Below are 20,674 nucleotides of genomic sequence, written 5' to 3' on the forward strand. Positions count from 1 at the left end.
GAAAGACGATGGGGCGTATATCCAAGCTGAAAATTACACAATATAATTATACAGGGAAATGTAATGCAGTCCAACAGCAGCAACGTGCTGGATGGTCATCATTAAATCAGAGAATAAAACCATGATCTCCTAACACTTGAATTTAAAGCAGATACAGGACAGGGAGGAATGAAGAGCCAGCAAAGTGGCTGCAGAAGGACAGCAGTGATAAAAACTGTTTGAGTATGCAAGCCACTGTTAAGTTACTTGAAAAAATAATCAAAATCCTAATCAGAAAACTTGTACCAAACATGTAGAAGAACATGTGGAAGTGTAAAAACAGAGGACTTGAACAAAAATTAAAGTATCAGCATGGTAGTGTCACCAGCAGGTCGAGGGAGGGGATCCTTCCCCTCTGCTCAGCGCTGGTGAGGCCACCCCAGGAGTGCTTGGTCCAGTTCTCCCCAGTACAAGAGGGACATGGACAGACTGGAGAGTGTCCAGCGAGGGGCCACCACGACGCTGAAGGACTGGAGCAACTCTGCTATGGGGAAAGGCTGAGGGGGCTGGGACTGCTCAGCCTGGAGCAGAGCAGGCTCAGGAGGAATGAATCCATGTCTATAAATGCCTGCAAGGAGAGAACGAAGAAGAGGGAGCCAGGCTCTTCCCAGTGGTGCCCAGTGCCAGGACCAGAAGCAATGGACACAAAATCAGAAATTCCATCTGAATACAAACCCCCCACTTTTTTACTCTGAGGGTGGGTAAACACTGGCACAGGTTTGCCCAGAGAGGCTGTAGAGTGTCTGTCTGTGGAGATATTAAAAACCCAGCTGGACGTGGTCCTGGGAAACCTCCTCTGGCTGACCCTGCTTGAGCAGGAGTTGGACCAGACGATCTCAAGAGGTCCCTTCCAACCTCAACAAGCCTGCGATTTCTGTGACTTTGTAATGTAAACATTGAGGTGAACCAGGCTGACAGATCTCAGAGCAAAGATCAGGTAGCTAGAAAAAAAAAGTGTACACAAAATGGAGTGAAAAAGAACTGAAAAAGAAACTAAGTGTTTGAATGGGATGAGAAATGTGATAGAGAGCAAATCCAAATCCTCAAAGTGCAGTACTCTGGATCTGCTCTGTCTGCAGGGTGCTGCTGATGGACAGTCTTGCCTCCCATTTCCTTCCCTTCTGGCATGGTGTTTTTATCACCACTGCTCTGTTGGACCCAACAGTCCTGTGACAGCAGTTGGATTGCAATAAGTTATTAGAAAACCCACCATGAACCAGAGGGAGGAAGAACTGGAACGCACGAGAAATATTACTTCAGCGGCAGCATGTAAGATAAACTGAAGCACCACTACTGGAGAAGGGAAAAAACTACACAAGAGGTGAAAGTAGCTGATGTGAGAAGTTGTGTAAAGGTAGACTGAAGCTTTCACAACAGAGATAGGTTAGAAGACACCATCAAAGCAGCATCAGGATTAAGTACAGCTATCTTGCCCACAGGTCCTGTGTCTCCTGTTCCTACCCAGCAGTCCCACGAGGCGCTTGCTGACTGCCGGATGAGTCTGCAGAGTGCTGTACCTGCACACCCTCCAAGGTCTGTGTTAGCCCAAGACCATCTGCATGCCAACAGCAAGAGAGAAACACCTTTCACATCTAGGTTCCAAACCCAAGATTTCTTTTATATTTTACTCACATACTTTCCTCTCGATCTTGAATCTTATAGCCACTTAAGAGTAGTGTAAAAATGTCCCAACTATTCCCCTTGGAGATGCTTTCTGACCATTTTTTCCTCCCCATCAAACTCCCCACACTCTCACCTAATGCATGTTCCTCAACCCACATTCCACAGACTCAAAATTACATGCAGAGGATTTTAAACCACAGGTTAAAAATAAATACCTAGAGGCATCTAGATATCAGTTTAAATAATAAGTACTGAAACAGAGATTTTTTTTGTTTGAAATTGTTAGACTGAATCATTATGCTGACCCTTGTCCTCACCCTTCCTTCCTTCTTGCTGTCCCCTTCTCTTTCATCTTGTAAAGTATCATCACATCTTCACTGAGCAAGGTTACATGTGAGCTGGGATCTCCCTTGTCTCTAGACAAAGAGATATTTTTATCCCTTTTTTAGAAAGAAAGTCTATTTTGGTATTATGCAGGTATATATAGGGTATTATGGGACGCATTATGAATCATGGCACAAACATGCCTGACCACCCTAGCTACATCTATAACGGCAATCCAGACAGTGCCAGCTGCCACAATCCACCCAGGCTCATGCTATTGAGCTCTCTTCCCCAAAACCTTTTCGTGGCTGAAACTATGGCTAAAATGGATCTAGGATCTCTAGAGGTCACATAGGTCTAAGAAGCAGAATATAAAAAAAACAAATGTACTCCACCTGTGTCAAAGAAAAATGGCAGAGCGGATAATAATAGTAGTTTCAGTCACTTTCAGGTGGAATTGGTGACTGGACAGCTAGAAGGAAATGTCAGAGAGATGAATGTGGACATGGGAATGAAGGAGAAAAAAGGCACATTGGAAATTGTCAGAAGATAAATTAAGCTAGCCAAGCAAATAAAAATCACTCTGGGTTACAGAACTTAAAAAAAACAAGAGACAGCATCAATGACATAGATATCTAATACATTAATGCAGAGATGAAGGCAGAGGAAAGTTTCTGGAGGTCTGATCAAAAAGCTGGAAACTACACAGTTCTGCATACATTTGCAAACGCAGAGAAGGACAGAACTCAAGGGGCGTAAATCAATGGTACTGGAGACCGCAAAGTTAAACAAGGACAAACAAAAATAAAGGCAGAAGGAATATGAGGGTCTAGGAAGAGCAGATAATCAGTGACATTAGGAGCAGAAGACTGAAAAAAAAGTCCAAGTTAGAGTTAGTGGAAATAAAACCTCTCAGATAGGAAAAAAGAAGGTTTCTGAATATTGTCTAGGCAGGTCACATCACATCCCTTTCAACTTCAGTTCTTAAGTTGGAAGTAATTTTCTTTTTAGGCTGTAAGAACATGTTTCACCTGCTCAAATGCAATGTCTATAGTCTCCAAGCTCCTTAGAAATCAGAAAAAAAGAATGCAATATTTTTTTGTATTATAGGTAGCAAATACGGTGACTGCTTTTATAGGCTAGATTGTTGAAAAGGACTTCTATTTTAAAGACCCTTCTCAGTCCAAAGGAGAAACTTTTGCCTCCCTGAACACACATTACTAGAGGCTTCTTAATATGAGCTAGCTGTCTGCACTCCCTTTACGGTCAATGGGAAAGAAAACAGGCATTGCTAGACTGTTCTCATCTTAAAGTGGACATCTAAATCAGGTCCGCTCTATCACACTCCAGAACAGTTTATTTGTCTACATAAACTATGTAGGGAGCCTACTGCAGCTAGCTTAGGAAGAAATGTCTCCACTGTAAGCAACTGAGCAGTCGAGATGATTGTCACTCTTACACATTTATAGGAGCCATAATGGCAACAGAGACATATACAAGCCTTTTTTCCTAAAAGAGAGTGATCAATCCATCTTTTCACATAGTATATACATTAACGAGACTGAAATACAATGCATTTAAATTCTAACATGGATCTGCAATATAAAAGATGCTGCATAACCTACAGACTGACCATGGCTGCTGAGAAAACAAATGATGTAGAAGGGTATTTAAAGAGGGAAGTACACGTCATTAACCTAATTGAGGACAGGTTGTCTTTGGGAACAGAATTACTGAAAGAAGAATAGTGCACATTGACCACAACAGAAATGGGGGAAAAAAAAAAATCTGTTCTTGAAGTAATTTAAAATAAATTAGCTAAAACAAATAACATTTAATGGGCTTGGCCTACTTTTACAGAAGAGACATAATCATCTCCATTTATTCAGAAAGGCTTGTTGGCTGTAAAGATCAGAGAAATGCTGTGTTTTGTTGTATCATAGGTAACAAATATAGGCAAGGTTGCATTAAAATTTCTGTTTTGTAAATGTCTCAATAGATGTACAGAACATCTGTCTCCCACATCTGATACAACACTATCAAATGTAAACATGCCATTGAAGCAATCGGCTTTTTTCATTTGGAAACTTACATTTTGCAGGATGGAAAATATCAAAATTATAATGTTACATTTCTAAATGTGAAAAAAATCCACAGCTGAGCATGGCCATAGCTACAGTTCTGTTCCCAGAACTCCCTGCTTACTAGAAAAAACTTTTTCTGACCTCATTCTGTCTACTGCATTTTAGAGACGACAGAAAGCTCCCTGCCTCGTGCAAAATATAGTTATTGAAATGGTGGGATCTGAAGAGTTCATTGCCCCTCTGGATATTTTCCCACTGAAAGCAGAGGATGAGGAGGCTGGAAACGCTAGAGGTTCCTCAGAGATGTGCATGGACTGAAGAGAAGCATTGACGAGGGCTCCTTTGGTTTGTTTTTCACATTTTAGTTCACAAAAAAAGTGAGCTCAGGCATTACAATCCCGTTCTTTCAGCTCAGTCTTATTCCTCACAAAACAGTTGCCAAAGGGAGGTTATTTTCATGTTTTTAACAGAAGGAAATCACAAAAAGAGGTTTCCATCCTGCCCTGCTGCTGAATGGTGGCGTTCAGGGTGACCTGGAAGAGCGAGAAGCTCCGCAGTGCAGCTAGCCCCCGTCCTGTCTTTTGGCAGCCCTTGTGCAACGAATGGATGCAACCATCACAAGAATCATAGAATCATCGAATCACAGAATGGTTTGGGTTGGAAGGGACCTTAAAGATTATCTAGTTCCAACCCCCCTGCCATGGGCAGGGACACCTTCCACTAGACCAGGTTGCTCAAGGACCAGACCCATCCAACCTGGCCTTGAACACTGCCAGGGATGGGGCATCCACAGCTTCTCTGGGCAACCTGGGCCAGTGCCTCACCACTCCCATAGAGCAGGACTTCATTACATCTAATCTCAATCTACTCTCTTTCAGTTTCAAACCATCACCCCTTGTCCTGTCGCTACGGGCCCTACTAAAAAGTCTGTCCTCATATTTCTTATAAGCCCCCTTTAAGTACTGGCAGGCTGCTATAAGGTCTCCCTGGAGCCTTCTCCTCTCCAGGCTGAACAACCCCAACTCTCCCAGCCTGTCCTCATAGCAGAGGTGTTCCAGCCCTCAGATCATCTTTGTGTCCCTCCTCTGGACCTGCTCCAACAGGTCCATGTCTGTCCTGTGCTGAGGACCCCAGAGCTGGACGCAGGACTCCAGGTGGGGTCTCACCCCATCGGAGCAGAGGGGCAGAATCCCCTCCCTCGACCTGCCGCCACAGCCTTTCTTCCCCAGGGAGACCCTGGGCTGACGACTGCCCACTCTACCTCCAGCAGTGAAATTGCTGCCTCAGTTTCTCGGGGCCAGAGCTGTCAAGCACAAGCTGGAGAAGTCTTTCTCATTCTTCCACAGCAAGAGTTTCTGATTTCAGCCTCTGTTTCATGACAGATAATGTATTTTCCGGATGCAGACTGGCTTTACTTTTTTTTTTTTCCAGAGGTCAGTACGGAGGAGCTGTGGCACACAGCCCAGCTCTGCAGTAGCTCTGGTCACAGAGAAGCCCTGGGACGAAGCAGAAAACCCGTGTGCCTCCTAGAGATCCCCACACCCTCTGCGTGTGCATCTGTGATGAACAGATTAAAACTGGAATGAGGCCAGTTTTCACAAATAATTTAGCGCAATTCACAATTACGACTAAATTCCTTCTCTTGTGAAAAACATTACTTGGAAGCACACGAAAAAGGCTTTTAAAACAATGTACGTTAATCGGTATGGGCTTCCACTGAGGTTCTGGGTTAGCTGTATCTAGCTATATTTAGCCAGACAGCTATATCTAGCTATATCTATACGTACAGGAAGCCCCGTGAACAGCAACTTCCTAATAGTATATGAATGCAATAAAAAAATTGCAGAAACGGTTCTCTTTTTCCAACAAAATCATGTATAGATATCCATTTACTATTCCTTCCAACTTTGCCTTCAAATAAATTGACCCATGTTTGCTCCATCTTTTGGGGAAAGCAAGCAAAACAAAACCCCTTACTCTTGGATTAGTCTACTGGTGGAAGCTAGAATATATTAGCGTGAAAGAAGAAAGTTTGATGAAGGTATAAACAAATGTAAAATGCTCTTTGGAATGGAAAGGATTTAGGCAGGATACTACCTTTTGCTCCTACTACAGTATTACTGTCACAGAAATCAAATATATTTCCAACAAATGCTATTGTGTTTTGCTGGTGCCCTTTCATTCTTTTTCAGCACTGAGGACATTCAAAGATGAGCCCTATTGTGTCCACAGACAGGCAACCATGTAACTTCTAACACTTTCATCCGTCATTTATTCCAGGTATATAAAATACAGTCAATTTTAGGAACAAATTTGGCTTTCAAAAAGAAGCCAAGCCACTGAAAAGTGGCCAGTTTGAACAGCTTCAGCACATTAAAATGCGGATCCGAACCCCATTCAGCTCACACAAAGCAACCTCAGCAACCCTGCTATCTTTATTTCATGCTGCCAAGATGCGACAGTGCCTCCAGCTAGGGAAATGAGGCCCTTAATTTTAGTCAGTGATGATCTTTTACATCATGGATTGATCTAGAGCACTAGTAACTGTAATAAATCTTGGGGAGAACATTGTAATCAGACATATGTGAACTGACAAAATAGAAATGTAAGAAATTTTTAAAGGGGGAAAAACCTGTTTCTCCTGCCTTACTTAACTCTATTATTAACTGCTGACACCTGTACATTTTCCAGGTTTAAAGAAATGGAGGATACAAAGACAACACAGACATGTGCTCCTATGCCCCTGACTAACTAGATGGATGAACCAATAATGCTTCAATGTATTCAGTGGTTCAGTCAGCACACTAAAAGTCTCAAAATACTTGGAAATGTTATCCCATAATATGGATGGGCATATGCTGAGACAAAAACAGAGACTTTCAAGCTGAGGCAAGAGCCAAGTATTTTAGCTTTCGTGCTTACTACTAAATCCACAGGTTCTGTAACCATCCACTTTGACTGGCTGTATGCAGAGGTTATGCAGAATTTAGTGGACCTTGAAATGCCCTTCTATGCAAGGCTAAAAAACCACCCTGCTACTGGATATATTTCCATGTATAAATATTTGTAACCTAGCAATCAAATCACTTCCCTACCTTCCTTAATAAACTAAACAGATAATGCTCCTTTAGCATCACATTTCCAAGCTTTTAGATATTTCTATAGCTCTCTCCTAATTAATTTTGCAGTGCTTCCATATTATTTTTGAAATATGTACACTTGACCTGAGCCAAAGTTTTAGCAGTCTCAAGTAAAACCTGGAAAGCAGTATTTCTCTGGTATGTGTGGACACAGCCTGATTAAGATAATCTATGCTACTTTAGAACTACTTTTCAGTGTAGCTCAACTCAGTAATGCCAGCAGGCAAGCCTTGCAGAGACGGAAACAGCTTGGGTCATACAAATCCTATAATGTGAAATGGCTTTCACTGATCACTTCTTGTAGAACCTCAGCTGAACAAACAGAGAAGCTCTGATGAAGACCTGCATTTCTCATTATTATGTGATTAAAAACAAACCAACCCTGATTAGACTTGGACAGGTGTACGTAGCCACCACAACTAGATATTTTGCAAAGAACAAAGGCACTAAGCAGAGTCTGAATGACAATACCTTTCGAGAGATGTGTTTGGGTTCCACTGCGAGCCTCAGGTACATCCCCAGGGGCTTGTTGAGTGGTTATGGAGAAGTATGCGTTCTGCAAGCTGAGAGCCTGAGGAGCTGGAATGATGGAGGCAAACATTACTACCTGAACCTGAGGCAGCCTGTCCGTTCCCCCCAGGTCCAGGAAAAGATAAATACCCCATTCCTTCTTTGGAATAAGCAAGTACAGAGAGAAGGAACCTCCTCCCGTGAACTCTTGTAGAATCTGCTAGATGACATAACCTTTCCTAACAGAATTCTGGAAGTGGGATCCTTGAAGAGGGAAGGGAAGAGCCAGGACCTTGGTAAAAGGCAGATACTAATACAGGTGTGGCGATCACAGATGGTGACATCTACCATGCATTTGCTGCCTGTCAGTTCTCATGATGCCTGACTAAAGAGGATGCTTGAAAGTAAGATGATTTCTGGCTTTCTAAAGATTGGTTCTGGACTGGTCTAGTGCCATTCCACACTTCTGCGAATGCCTCGCCTCTCAGAAAGAGCAAACTGTAGACAAAGGATGACACAACGATCATTTTGCAGAATCAAGTAATTTCTTTGGTGTTTAATCCAACTTCTTTTCTTAGCCTTTGCTGGGGATGGTATTTGTGAAGTATATATGCTATAGAGGTCTTCACTCTGAGTTACTTCAGTGTAGCCTTTGAATCGCTGAGGGAATGGCTTATGTATCGGAGTACAGAGAAGTTCTGTGCTTTTAAGTGGGCAGTCACCTATAGTTACTTGTGTGTTTTTCAAAATACGAGCTGCTTGCAATCAACTGGTATGTTGTTTGGTAATAACTGTAACCAAGGATCGTCCCCAAAGGCTGAAGTAGCCTATCTTGACATTTTTGTTACCATCCAGTGTTTTTTGATGATCTCAGTCAGCTCCCTTCTACAGATGAGGCCTGAGTTACCAAATGATAACTGATTCTCACAAGGAACTTTTCAAGCAAGTCTTGCTAGTTGACAATTTCAGGGTGCGTAGAGGCAGATGACATGCCATATGTCCAAACAGGTCTGATTTCTCAAAGTTTTTATTTCTGAACTATCTTTGGTCTACTGATCTTGTCTTGGACAACAGACAGCAACAGAGACCTTGCTCCTTTATAAATACAAAAATGGTCCAAGCCAAAGGGTGTTGCTGATTCTAAAGCCCTGTTGCCGATTCCGTCATGTCCTTATTAGTCAAAATACTGATCTTGGTAGCGCTGTTGAAAAGCTACTTCTGTTTCCCTTGATCACTGCGGTTTCTATATTCAGTATTTCTGGGATTCTTGTGATCAAATCCAGATCTATGCATATCCTTGCCCACATCAGAGAGGAGAAAGATTTCTTTAGTTGCCTGCCTTTGGGACAGTCTCTGCTCACAAGACGTACGCGGATCCCTGCAATTCACACAAGCAGAAGAATATGGGACTGGAACACCAAAGTGGCCTCAGATTTGACTATTAGATGCAGTTCTGGCCATCCCACATCAAAAAGAAATGTTGAAAGAAGAAGAGTACCGATAGGGACAATGAGCATGATCCAAGTTACAGACTACCTTCTGTGCAAGGAAGAATTAAGTCGACAAGGACTCTTAGGCTAGAAGCAGGTGGGGTATAAAAAATGTTCAATAGAATGAAGAAGGTGAACTGGTGAATGTTACAATAAAAAAGAAAGAGTTTTCTTGAACAGGTCATAACTGACTTGTAGAACTCACTTGTGGATGCTGGATTTATGAAGCAGTGGTCTCTAAATACTGCAAATGAGGAAGTAGACTGATAAATGCTGCAAGATGGGAACAAGTGCAAAAAACAAGAGCAAAATTTGACTTACTGACTTGACTTAATGATTTACTGCTTATAAACTTCTCTAAGCATCTGCTACTTGTCATCATGGGTGACAGGAAACAATATCAGCATGAAATTCCTGTACCCTTAAACCCCTGACAATGTAAAGGTCTTGTCATAATGTAATTAAAGTTTACCTTCAGCACTACTTTATCTACTAATACCTACTTACCACAAGCTGTTGATTTTCTTTCCCTTCATTATTCCATACAAAACCGCTGTTCCACTATTCCTTATCTCAACAGTGTATTGTAAGATCTACATGGCCAAGAAAAAAAGTAGAAGGGTCAGGTGGCAATAGCCAGCCCTTCTCTTTGGATTAGTGCTTGATATGGTATTTTCCTAGCATTTTCTGTAGTGTTCCCCTTCTCAAATTAAGGGAATAGGTGGGCTAGCCCCTGCCCACGGAGGAACGGAAGCACAGCTGGCAGATGATGATGTGAAAGAGGTATTTTGAATGAGTTTCTGGATGTTCCCATGGGAAAAAAAAACCAAAACCAAACCCAAGTGTTTCGTTAGCTAAAATGTACTTTAGGATCAATACTGGTACTTAGCAATAAAGCCAATACTGGTATCTTCTCTTTTGTTCATTTAGTAATAAAGTATTTGTTCCTGTGTGCTTGAACTAAATTGGCACCCGAAAAGCATATCTGTGGAGGACTGCTTCACCTCCTCCATCAGAGGCCATCCTCCAGAATATTCAGTGCTAAGCTTATATTTTGCATGAGTCTGTCTCCTGGTATTTTGCAAAGCAAGAAACACAGAGACACTTGCTGTGGATAATCTTGACTCAAGTTTCACTGGCCTCTTCTTCCAGAACAGACATGATTTTTATAGATAACACAGCAGACAATCTGAGAAAGAAAGAAATCTCTGAATGGAAAGAAGCAGAGGAATGAACGGTTCCTGGGACTACGTTATTCCACAAGACAAAAAGGCACCTATCACACCCACTGACCAACACAGAAACTCATCACATACTGGAAAGAGGTGAAATGCTGGTAAGCCAGAACATGACAGGATGGCATTAGGAAGCTCTCCCTACCAGACAGGTGAGATGGTCTTGATGACAGTGGAATTAAGAGATTTTTTAAATGTGCATTATCCAGTTTGGATTAAGAAAACAGGAAAAGGTGGTTAAACAAAGAAGTAGAAACTACAGAACTAGGTGATCACTACCCACATTAACTGTTGCTCCTGAGTCAGAACTGACAGAGGGTTGCACCATTCCATTCTGTAAGACCTTTTACGCAAGAGGATGAAGAGGCTGCAGGAGAACCTGACAGACACTGCTACTTGGGAAAAGTTTCGAGCTTGTGTGCACAGAGGACATGAGTGACTAAAGCACAATCTTGTCTGACAGAGATTTGGAGATGGCTGTTGCCTGCGCTACAGCGAACAAACTTGGACCCCAAACAGAGGTTAAAAGCAGAGACAATGCAAAAGACCTTGCCCACAAGGTTGCTTGCAACCCAATAAACAAGACGTTATGCGTTATGTTGCTTAAGGACTGTAAAAGCAGTCTGTAAAGCACTGGCTTTGGGAATTTTCTGCTCTCTCAGCCTCTTTGCTTCTAATTCAGCAAAAGATGTATTTCATAGAATCACAGAACAGCCCAGGTTGGAAGGGACCGCACAAGGTCATCTGGTCCAACCTTCTGTGGGAAAAGGAGCCTAGATAAGATTATCTAACACCTTGCTCAATTGTGTCTTGAAAACCTCCAGTGATAGGGGCCCTACTACATCCCATATTTGAAGTCATACAGTGTATTGCACATTGCGTAGCATTTGTAGATGTTACATGGAATGATTTACAGATCGATTGTGAAATAATTTTAACACAGCCAGTTCAAACCTGCATACATAACTGACTTATTTTGTCAAGGAAAGTACATGGATCTTTCCTTAGTTCTGTTTGAAGGACTGCTGCTGAAAATGAGGAATCTGGCTTGCCTCTTGAGTGCTACCTTGCCACTAAAATTGTGACAGTTCAGTTTCTCATTCCCGGCAGGGAACATTTATTCATTCACAGCTTTGGACAAGTGAAGTCTCCAGTGAACCACCTTGCTATTCTCCCTAACATATCTTAACAAGAAAGAAAAGTGCAAATACATGATTCAACTAGTTTTTTGCATGTTTACATACGTACATCCATACAATAAGTTACATATATGTAACTAAGTAAAAGTAAAACCAAATCCAACTCAAACCTAAATGCCTCTAGTAGACATGGGCAACTCGAAAGAACTTTGGCAGCTTAGCTGTGTTTGGTGTGAACAACTGTTAACAATGGCAACGCAGTATACTCATTATGTGAAATGTCTCCAGCAGAACAGAATAATCCTTTGTCGGTGGAGGAGCCTATGATACAACAAGACCAGCCTTTCTCAGAACAGCTTTGGAAGTAATGCTCTATTTAAAAATGAAAAACAAAAATATCTTTAGCGCTCTTTAGATATTTCTTCAGTCACACTCACATAATAACATCTATTCCAATAAAAGAAAATCACTCTTCAGAGAGAACAAAATGAAGCACTGCAAACAGTTCCTTATATTATGAATGCTGCATACACGTTTTGAAGGGGCAGTGTTATGTGAAATATATTAGAAGAGTCCTAGTGATGCAAAATCCATGCTCTGTATTTTTTACCTCTCACAGAAACAACCAACCAATATTGCAAAGCACGCATACCTTTTTGTTGGTGTAGGTGCTCCAGAGGACATGTGGGTCACCATGGTGTCATTCATGTTAGTCATAGGCCGAGGAGGACTAAAATAAAAATATTTACTCCAGTTAGTGATTTTAAAAAATAAAAAAAGAAACAAAACCTACACTAGGAAAAAGGACATAACTGTGCTCTTTGCATTTAGCACACAGGTACTTGAAGAGCTTGATCTGCTTTAGTCTAATTGCTTTTCACAGTTCACGTGTCACACTAAAATGAAGATAAAACTAACCATCTGTGATTACATAGTTGACCTTTGGCATTGTCTAGGTAGTTCAAGAAAATGCAGAAACCATTCAAATTACGGCAATTATTTGAAATGTTTAAAGGAATTAAGCAAAGATTTATTATAACAAGCAATCATTTATACAACAACCATATACACCATCTGTCTGGTTTTTATTTTAATAAATTAAAGGTAGTTGTAAAAAATAAATTGATAGAGCCTTGTGTTCCTTTCTGCCCTATAAAATACAACCACAGATTGATGCTCCCATTATTTGCATTTTTAAACCCTGAAAGTTTCCCAGTGCCACACTGCTGTGGCCACCCAGGCTTTGTCTGCTTGTGGCTGTGCAGGGAGTGGGACGACATGAGGAGCCCACACGGGACGTCCCCAGACAGCTCTGCCGGTAAATTCAAGCCACTGGGAGAGAACAACTACAGCAGCTACTATCACAGAATCAATATTTGCTTATGTTTACCCTCCAGTGATATCCAAATACATCCATCATCTTTTAAAATGAGACGTGCAAAAATGTGCAGGGTTGTCTATGCACAGATAAAAGCTCAATTTGCACATTAGACAACATGGGACCTGTGCAGATCCTAATGGAGAAAAATGCCACACTTTCCTGCATGGTTTCTTGGAACATGGATTAAAATCTTCACAGGTTTGTATTTGCCATCATCTTAGCATTTCCTCTTAGTTAGATTTACTGCAGATAATACTGAAATTAATTCCTACCAACTTCCATTTTCTACAGTACAACAGTGCAGAAGGTGTTCTCCCCAACAGCGTTCGCAGGTTTTGCCTTCCCTGACATTCCCAGGGCAGCTGCACGGAGCTCCTCTTTCGGACGTGTGAACACTAGGAATTGCCTTAAGACTCATTAGCTTATTTCATTCAACAATTTTAAGAGCCCAGTAATCCAGAGAATCAAACAACCATTTAAAAAAAAAATCAGCTGGATGTCAAACATATGAAATGACAAAGAACATATTTCCTGTACGTCTTACTGCATTCCTTCTCCATGTAGGATTTGAGTGCACAAGCACTTCAGTTCTCAGTCCTTGCTCAGGACAGATTTGCCCAGAAGTAACTGTGCTGCATGCTTTCATGTTAATGTTGTTCTAAATATAACATTAAACCAAGAAATGATTTGGTCATAAGGTATTTACTGAATGTGCTCCTTTGGAAAAGGAACTTCTTACTGTACAAAAAAGCAGAAATAGGATTATAATGCACTGGAAATCCAACAGTACATTTGGAAGCCATTAATTTTGCTAGTGAACGTACAAACACATCCTGTGGCAACGAGCAGTTAACTAACAGTGCTTTCCCTCTGCCCCTTTATCTCCCTACTTATTTCTTCTTGACCGAACGCAAGGAATGCTCTGTCCACATCTCCACTGCAAAACTCTCCTTTTTTCCTAGATTTACTTATCGGCTTTGCATTCTCCTGCCACACACACCATAAAACTATATGTGCAGCTGTGAGAGAAACAGCTACAACAAGAAGCAGCTTTTGCAACCAAAACTGTATTTTTCAGCAACAACTCTTGTTACACCGTTTCTGTGTGCATTAGCTGGGTTTTGTCCTTTGGGAGGGACAAGCGGTTTCCTTAAACACAACACATACCACCTCAGTACTCCTAATAACTCTAGGGTAAGTGAATTTAATCACAGGGTATTGCATTTCAGTGGAGGGGATAAAGCGAGCTCACAGCAGAGTGTGCCTGAGACACTGAAGCCCAGACCGCAGCGTGCTGCCAGCCTTTAATGGCTGCACGGGGGTATACGGAGCGTAGAGACCGACGAGGACAGCTCACGCATACTCACCCTCCACGAGACGCATACAAGAGCAGAAGTTTCCACAGAATTCATTTCACTTTAAGTAACAAATTGTACATGAGGGCACATTTTCCATTATCCCACAGAAGCTCACCTCTGTGGGTCTACTCTTTTGAGTGAAGGATAATTCTTTATTTTATTACAATATTGCTTTTATATGACTCTTCTAATAAGAAAGTGGATTCAATTCACCATTCGCAATCTGGTTTTAGTACCATTATGAGACATTTCCACACGTTCACTCCAGTTCTGTAAATACCAGTGTCCTCAATTTTCCAGCTAAATCCTTGCTAACCGTGAAACAGGCAAAGAAAATTAAATACGAACATCTGGTTAAAAGATTTCTAATAGCACAATTTCATCTTCTTTATTAAGTACAATAAAGCCTTTCCCAGTTCAGAGAATTTCTTGAGGCCATTTATATATTTTTATGGAATACTTTTTCAAAAAACTGTAACTCTGTCAAGATGGCACTATTTTTTCTTGTATAACCATGACAGAAAAATCATATTGTTTGTGAAACTGGGAGGATGCTGTAACCAGGTACACAATACCACTGGAGTAATAAGAGCTGCTTTTATGAGCCTGGGACTTTCAGTGCAGGTCCACCTTACGTTACCACAGGTTCTAGTTTAAAAGGAACATAACTGAAATCCCCTTCCAAGATGCTCATGATAGTTGGCATCTGCTACAGCCTACCAACATAACAGAGAAAAAGACAAATATTCTTGAATCAGCTACTGAGGAGAGATTTTTCTGCCTCGATAATCTCACCAGAAAACGTAACTATCCAGACACCTGAGACAGGAGAAATCCCCAAACCATCGCTGGCAGAGAAACTCAGAAGATGCACTCAGAAGAAGTAACTCCTCTCCCACCCACAATGTTGCTGAAATATTAAAACAGCTAAGGGACTTTGATGCATATCAAGAACAGCTTACAACTTTCTTTCAAAACTTCGTCTCTTTTGTTAGGTTAAAATTTTCAGGTTTAACTTATCTGGCGTTTAAGGTGTGTTTAATCAGCCTAGGGTGCTGTTGGGAAGAAAAGCACCTAAAAATAAGCAGTGAAATAAGAGAAATCTTCCACATACCCAGGAGCTGGGACAAACGCAGCAGCCATAGAAGCTGAGAAATCAAACTCCTTAAATTCTCTTTTTTCACGATGCTTACGAAAAGTGACATTAGCCAAACAGCTGGGAGATCAGAGATCAGCCTATGCCAGAGAGCATAAATCAAGACATCGGCAATCTTTATTCCTATTCCACACGTGAGGTCCAAGGTGTATATTGCATAAACTTTTAGTGGTTTGAAAAACACGACAGTATCCTTCGCAAAATGAAAACGCTTATTCTACTTAGTACGTTGCTGGTTAGCACTGAAGTAGGTGCTAACTTGTTCAGTCACGATGTCTGAAATGCTATCCCTCTCTGTGTAACTAGACCTAGAAATAATTGAGGAAATAACAGCATTGTAGGCTCAAAGCCAGGACAAGGACTCGTCTTGACACTTGTACTGGCGAGAAGCATCTAATGATGGGGGTGCTCCTTTGGCCAGGGACACGTAGAAGAAAACTTACAGCTTTGGGTACTTCTATTATCGTGGTCTCCTTGGGTTTGATTTATTCACACTCTAACCAGGGTCTGTACACTTTCATGTACCGAAGCATTGTATAGCAGTAGCAGATGCTATCAGAACACAAATAAATAGTAGAGATTTGTGGAGGGCTTGAAAACAGGGCATGAGAGTCCTCTGCATTCAGCACAAATTTAGGAAAGAAGAAATAAAGACTTGAAAGAACAATGCAGGTATGCCAACACTTAGGAGCCATTTTAAACAATTTACCCACTTTTTTTTTTTTTAACACAAATGTCATAAAGTTAATTCTAAAGCTAAAATACCTTAAATCATCTTTATAGAAGGTATCACAAGTTAGAGCTTTCCAGTCCCAGCACTTATGTTCCTTTATTTTTTCAAAACATATTTATGTGTGAATATTACCTTCGTCTCTTCTGTCATGACCAACTCCCTCTAAGTGTCCAGTTCTGGCTACTACTGGAAACAAGATATTGGACTAAAGAGCTTTTTGGTCTAACTCAGGATGGATGATATTCTGTTCTTAGATTTCCCCATCATCTTCCCAAACATGTCAACAAGCTTTTATGGGTAATTACCATAATTCTAATAAAATCAGCAAAAATCTTGACTTCTCTCTATCACTAGTATTTAGTCTTATTAACTACTGTCTCCTAACTGTAGTAAAATCTATGAGACCCAGATGTAACTGAAGTTGCGTCACACCTGTTCTCAGTAATCTTGTCTAAATATAAAGGTAATCTTGTCTAAAAATGAGAAATAAGAAACAGATTAGTCACTGCTATTTTGTGTCAACAGTTTTCCTAAGTAGGAAAATCAATCATTACGCATTCTGAAGAAAAGAACAATTAAGACTAGGTCTAATTACTTGCTTGTCTTCTTTCAGACTTGGTTGATGAAGGTCCAGAACAAAACCAGAACAATTCTGAGACCTCAGAAGTCTAAAACCTCAATAAATAAAAGGCACTAAATCTTGAGACTTTTTGCTGTGCTGGACAATCACCCTGTAAAGGGACCTTTACAAAAAAGCAACAGTAAACAAAATTTACCAAACTGTCTTCCGCTCTAAACAGTTCTCCTATCTGAGATTGCTGATGTGCAGCAAAGCAACATTATTTATTGGCTTCCATCAGAGCGCAGAGACTTGGAAAATGCAAAGCTCAGGAAAAGCAATCTATACTTGAGGGTTAAGGGCTGTCACAGCAGCCAAGAAAAAAAAAAAAAGAAAAAGAAGAAAAAAGAAAAAGAAGAAAAAAAGAAAAAGAAGAAAAAAAGAAAAAGAAGAAAAAAAAGAAAAAGAAGAAAAAAAAGAAAAAGAAGAAAAAAAAGAAAAAGAAGAAAAAAAAGAAAGAATGCTCTGTCAGTCAGATCTAAAATTGATAAGTCTGAAGTCAAAGACTGACACCTAAAATTCCAAAATTTGAAAAATTTCACTGGCCCTCAGGAAGGACAATTAAGTAGGCTCTGAAGGGTCCCGAGCCAGGTAAGGATTTCAAGCAGCAGAAGTTAAAAGTGTATCCATGTCACAGGCATAACTGGTAACATTTCCTACCTTTATTCAATGTTTTGTGTGTAAGAACCAGTGTGTGTATCACATATAACAAAAAAAGACAGTATTTTTCAGGTGCACTGATTAGCACTATAATAAATGTCAATATTTCTTTAATTATCATATAATAATGCCTGGAATTAAGCTACTTTTTAATTAGGAATTAGTGGGGATAACTACGTGATATCTGTCAGTCTTTTTTTGTTATTTTTTTCTAAAATTGTAGCTATTGTATTTACATAGCTACAAACTGAACAGCTATTTATTTGCTAAATTTAAAGCTGAGTTTTGCTCTATAACCTGAGAATTTCTAAACCAGTAAGATTGTATAACAGATACTATTAGTCTTTTTGACATTGCTTAGGAATCCCACTGACAGGCCAGGTTGTGTTTCTTTGTGAAAAGAGAATTACAAAGAATTACAACCAAGACTGGACCGACACATGAACGTAGGCACAAACCAAAGGTTATATTAGATATATGAAACTGAAAAACCATACTGATGTTACATCACACTACACTAGAGTAGTTGACTATAATCTCTGATTATTATTATTACTATTATTACTATTATTTTACAGGCATGCTGATGGAACTTTAAGGAGAGATTTAAAAGAAAACAGATAGTTTTGTGGATGTTTGTAGGTAAAGGTTAACATAAAGCATTTCTAGGTGCCAGGCAGGCTGGCATCACAGGTAGCAGACACTGCAGTCAAGACCTTGATATCATAAGAGAGAATTGCTTGAAGTTGAACAGAGGGATTGTAACAAAGGAATAGCAACCAAATCCAGTGGGAACCCTAGTTCAGTTTATTAAGTGAAACCCCCCACCCTAAATGATAAAAAATGGCTGATGAAACATAGTTGCATAAAACTGTAAAAATAAAAACATCCCAGCTGGCATGCTAGTCCTTTCACTTTTCTCAGATAAGGAGTCAACTGGAAAAAGCAATAAAGTGAGATTGATTCCTTTTTCTGGGAACTTTATTATTTCTCATAAAACAGTTCAGGAAGTACAAGTCATTAGCATTCATTAGAATTGTTTGCTCCTAACAACACACACGCTATTAATGCTTTTTTGCTTAGCACTTCCCTCCAGGTGAGAAGGACATTGACTATAAAGTGCAATCTGATTTAATGTAATTCTTGCTTTCTACTGCATGGCATTTTCACAGAAGCAAAGAAAGCCTCAACAGCTATCTGGAAGTCCAGTGCGAGACTCCCATGAATAACCATGTAAAAACTAATCTCTTTCTATTATAACGTATCAGGAAGGTTTCAAAGCAACAGAAGTGTGACCAGCTTTTCTCACATCATATTCCTGGAAGAACTATGCTAATACATTTTGTTAATACCACAATAATGTTACCTGCTCTGTCTTAGCTCTGGTTCTCGGGAGAGACCAAAAGACTTCTCCAAACACTAGTCACGACTGAAGCTACCTACAGTAAGTACCATCCCCGTCTGTTAGCAGTGCCACCCAGTTCTCCCAGAAAGACAAATGCTGTGATGGTTTGAAGGGACAGGAGCAAGGTTGTGACCCAAAAAACATATTCTTTTTTTCCTGTTACGACAGCTGATTTAATAAAAGAGATTACTTCTCCCCTGCCACTCTTTAGAAAACAAGGCTACTTGCTGGTAACCATAATTAGGTAACTCCATATACAAGGTTTTGATTATTTAAACTTAAAGTTGCAAATCCGCATTTTGCTCAATACATCCACACACACATACAAGACACACATTGCAGAAACTGTGAATCAAATCATGACACTTTGCTTTCCTTAGCTAACTTATATGCTTTAGCAAACTGTACATCACTGCAGTCAAATCACTTGTACTGACATTTGCTCAAGGAATGCAGTTGGGTTTTGGATGGAAGCACATACTAGCTCCTAAACTCTCATGAGCCAACAACTGCATCCACATCTGAGACCATGTTGCTGAGGATGTTATGCCAGTTTATCATACTAACAAGAGCTCAGGACAAATTCCAATAATGCTGGACTATTACCTATTACTATCACAACCTCCTTCTTTCACAGCAACCAAAACACTGCAGGTACGAGCACCCTGTGGTATACTACATCCAGGATTGGGCACATGTGACACTACTACTTTTCCCAAGAATATCACCTGAACACTCAGCCTGCAGAGTGCTTAGTGCAAACACTGATGGGAGCGTACACCACTGTTCTTACAGCATCACCAGCTCAAGCCATGCTAGGACTCGTGCTCCTGTATGCCGTGGCAGAACACGCTCGTTGTCCACGGGGTCCTCTGCAGCACTGCTCTTCGCTTGCCAATGCACTCGGCTGAGGAACTTCAGGACCAACGCTCCTTCCTTGTACCTGCTCCACGCAACACCAAACCACGGATGATCCAGCGCTGCTTATGCTGACTTAATGATGGAACTACTGTTGCAGAAGGACTGAAAAAGGACTCAGCGATGTGACTCAGCAATGTAACTGAAAAAAGACTCAGCAGCAATTTCTGGTCATTGGCAGAGGGGTGGCTCCTGAAGGGGAGTTCACAGGGTGGAGACATGTCTTACAGCTGTAGTTACTTAGGGTTTGTGCATGAGGACCAGCAGTTCTAGACCAGGACAACTAGAAAGGCCAGTCTAATGTGGAAGAAACCCACAGTGACACCAACCTGGAAGAGGCAATGGCGATTCTGGTACCTTTACAAGAAAAGAGAGTTTTACAGAGATGTATGAACAGATTATCTTGCCCATTCATTACCTGGATTCAAATAAGGACGAGATGATATCACTTCTAAAGCAGGATGGTATTACCACCAGGGGCTGGCTGTCATATTGCTACTACCTTGTGGCATGTCAGTGTGGTGACTGCATCTCAGCTGATGCTAGTATAGTACTGATTTAAGAGAAACTATAACCTTTTTACAGATGATAACTAGTACATTTAACAAAACAGATAATGTGTTTTTGACACTCAGAAGCTTGCTGGTTTGTTTGCTAGAAGGCACATGTGCACATTTCATTCAGTTCCGTCATTATGCATAGACTCGTAGGTTCATCAATGCCAGTGAAGGCCTTAGTACGCTTGATGCTGGGATGATACGTCATTTATTTTACTGGGACAACATGGATATTATTCACACCAAAGATGATTAGTGGATTGCCTGTTCTTCCTGTTATTCTAGCAGGTCTTGTTTATCTTT

The 20,674-nt window shown here is 40.7% G+C and overlaps 1 protein-coding gene across 3 annotated transcripts in view; it reads right to left on the reverse strand.

Annotated features, from left to right (window-relative positions):
- The window catches only part of DTNB (dystrobrevin beta), a 205,990-nt gene that overhangs the window by 94,414 nt on the left and 90,902 nt on the right, over positions 1–20,674 (reverse strand). For 2 of the 3 annotated variants that reach the window (XM_075048827.1, XM_075048828.1), the window contains exon 11: positions 12,237–12,314. In XM_075048827.1, the coding sequence (XP_074904928.1) occupies positions 12,237–12,314 (78 nt within the window). Of the gene's footprint in view, positions 1–7,681; positions 7,790–12,236; positions 12,315–20,674 lie in introns of those variants that run through there. The other variant, XM_075048829.1, reaches the window with a different exon arrangement.

The sequence above is a fragment of the Buteo buteo genome, chromosome 17 (assembly GCF_964188355.1).
Source record: "Buteo buteo chromosome 17, bButBut1.hap1.1, whole genome shotgun sequence".
NCBI lineage: Eukaryota > Metazoa > Chordata > Aves > Accipitriformes > Accipitridae > Buteo > Buteo buteo.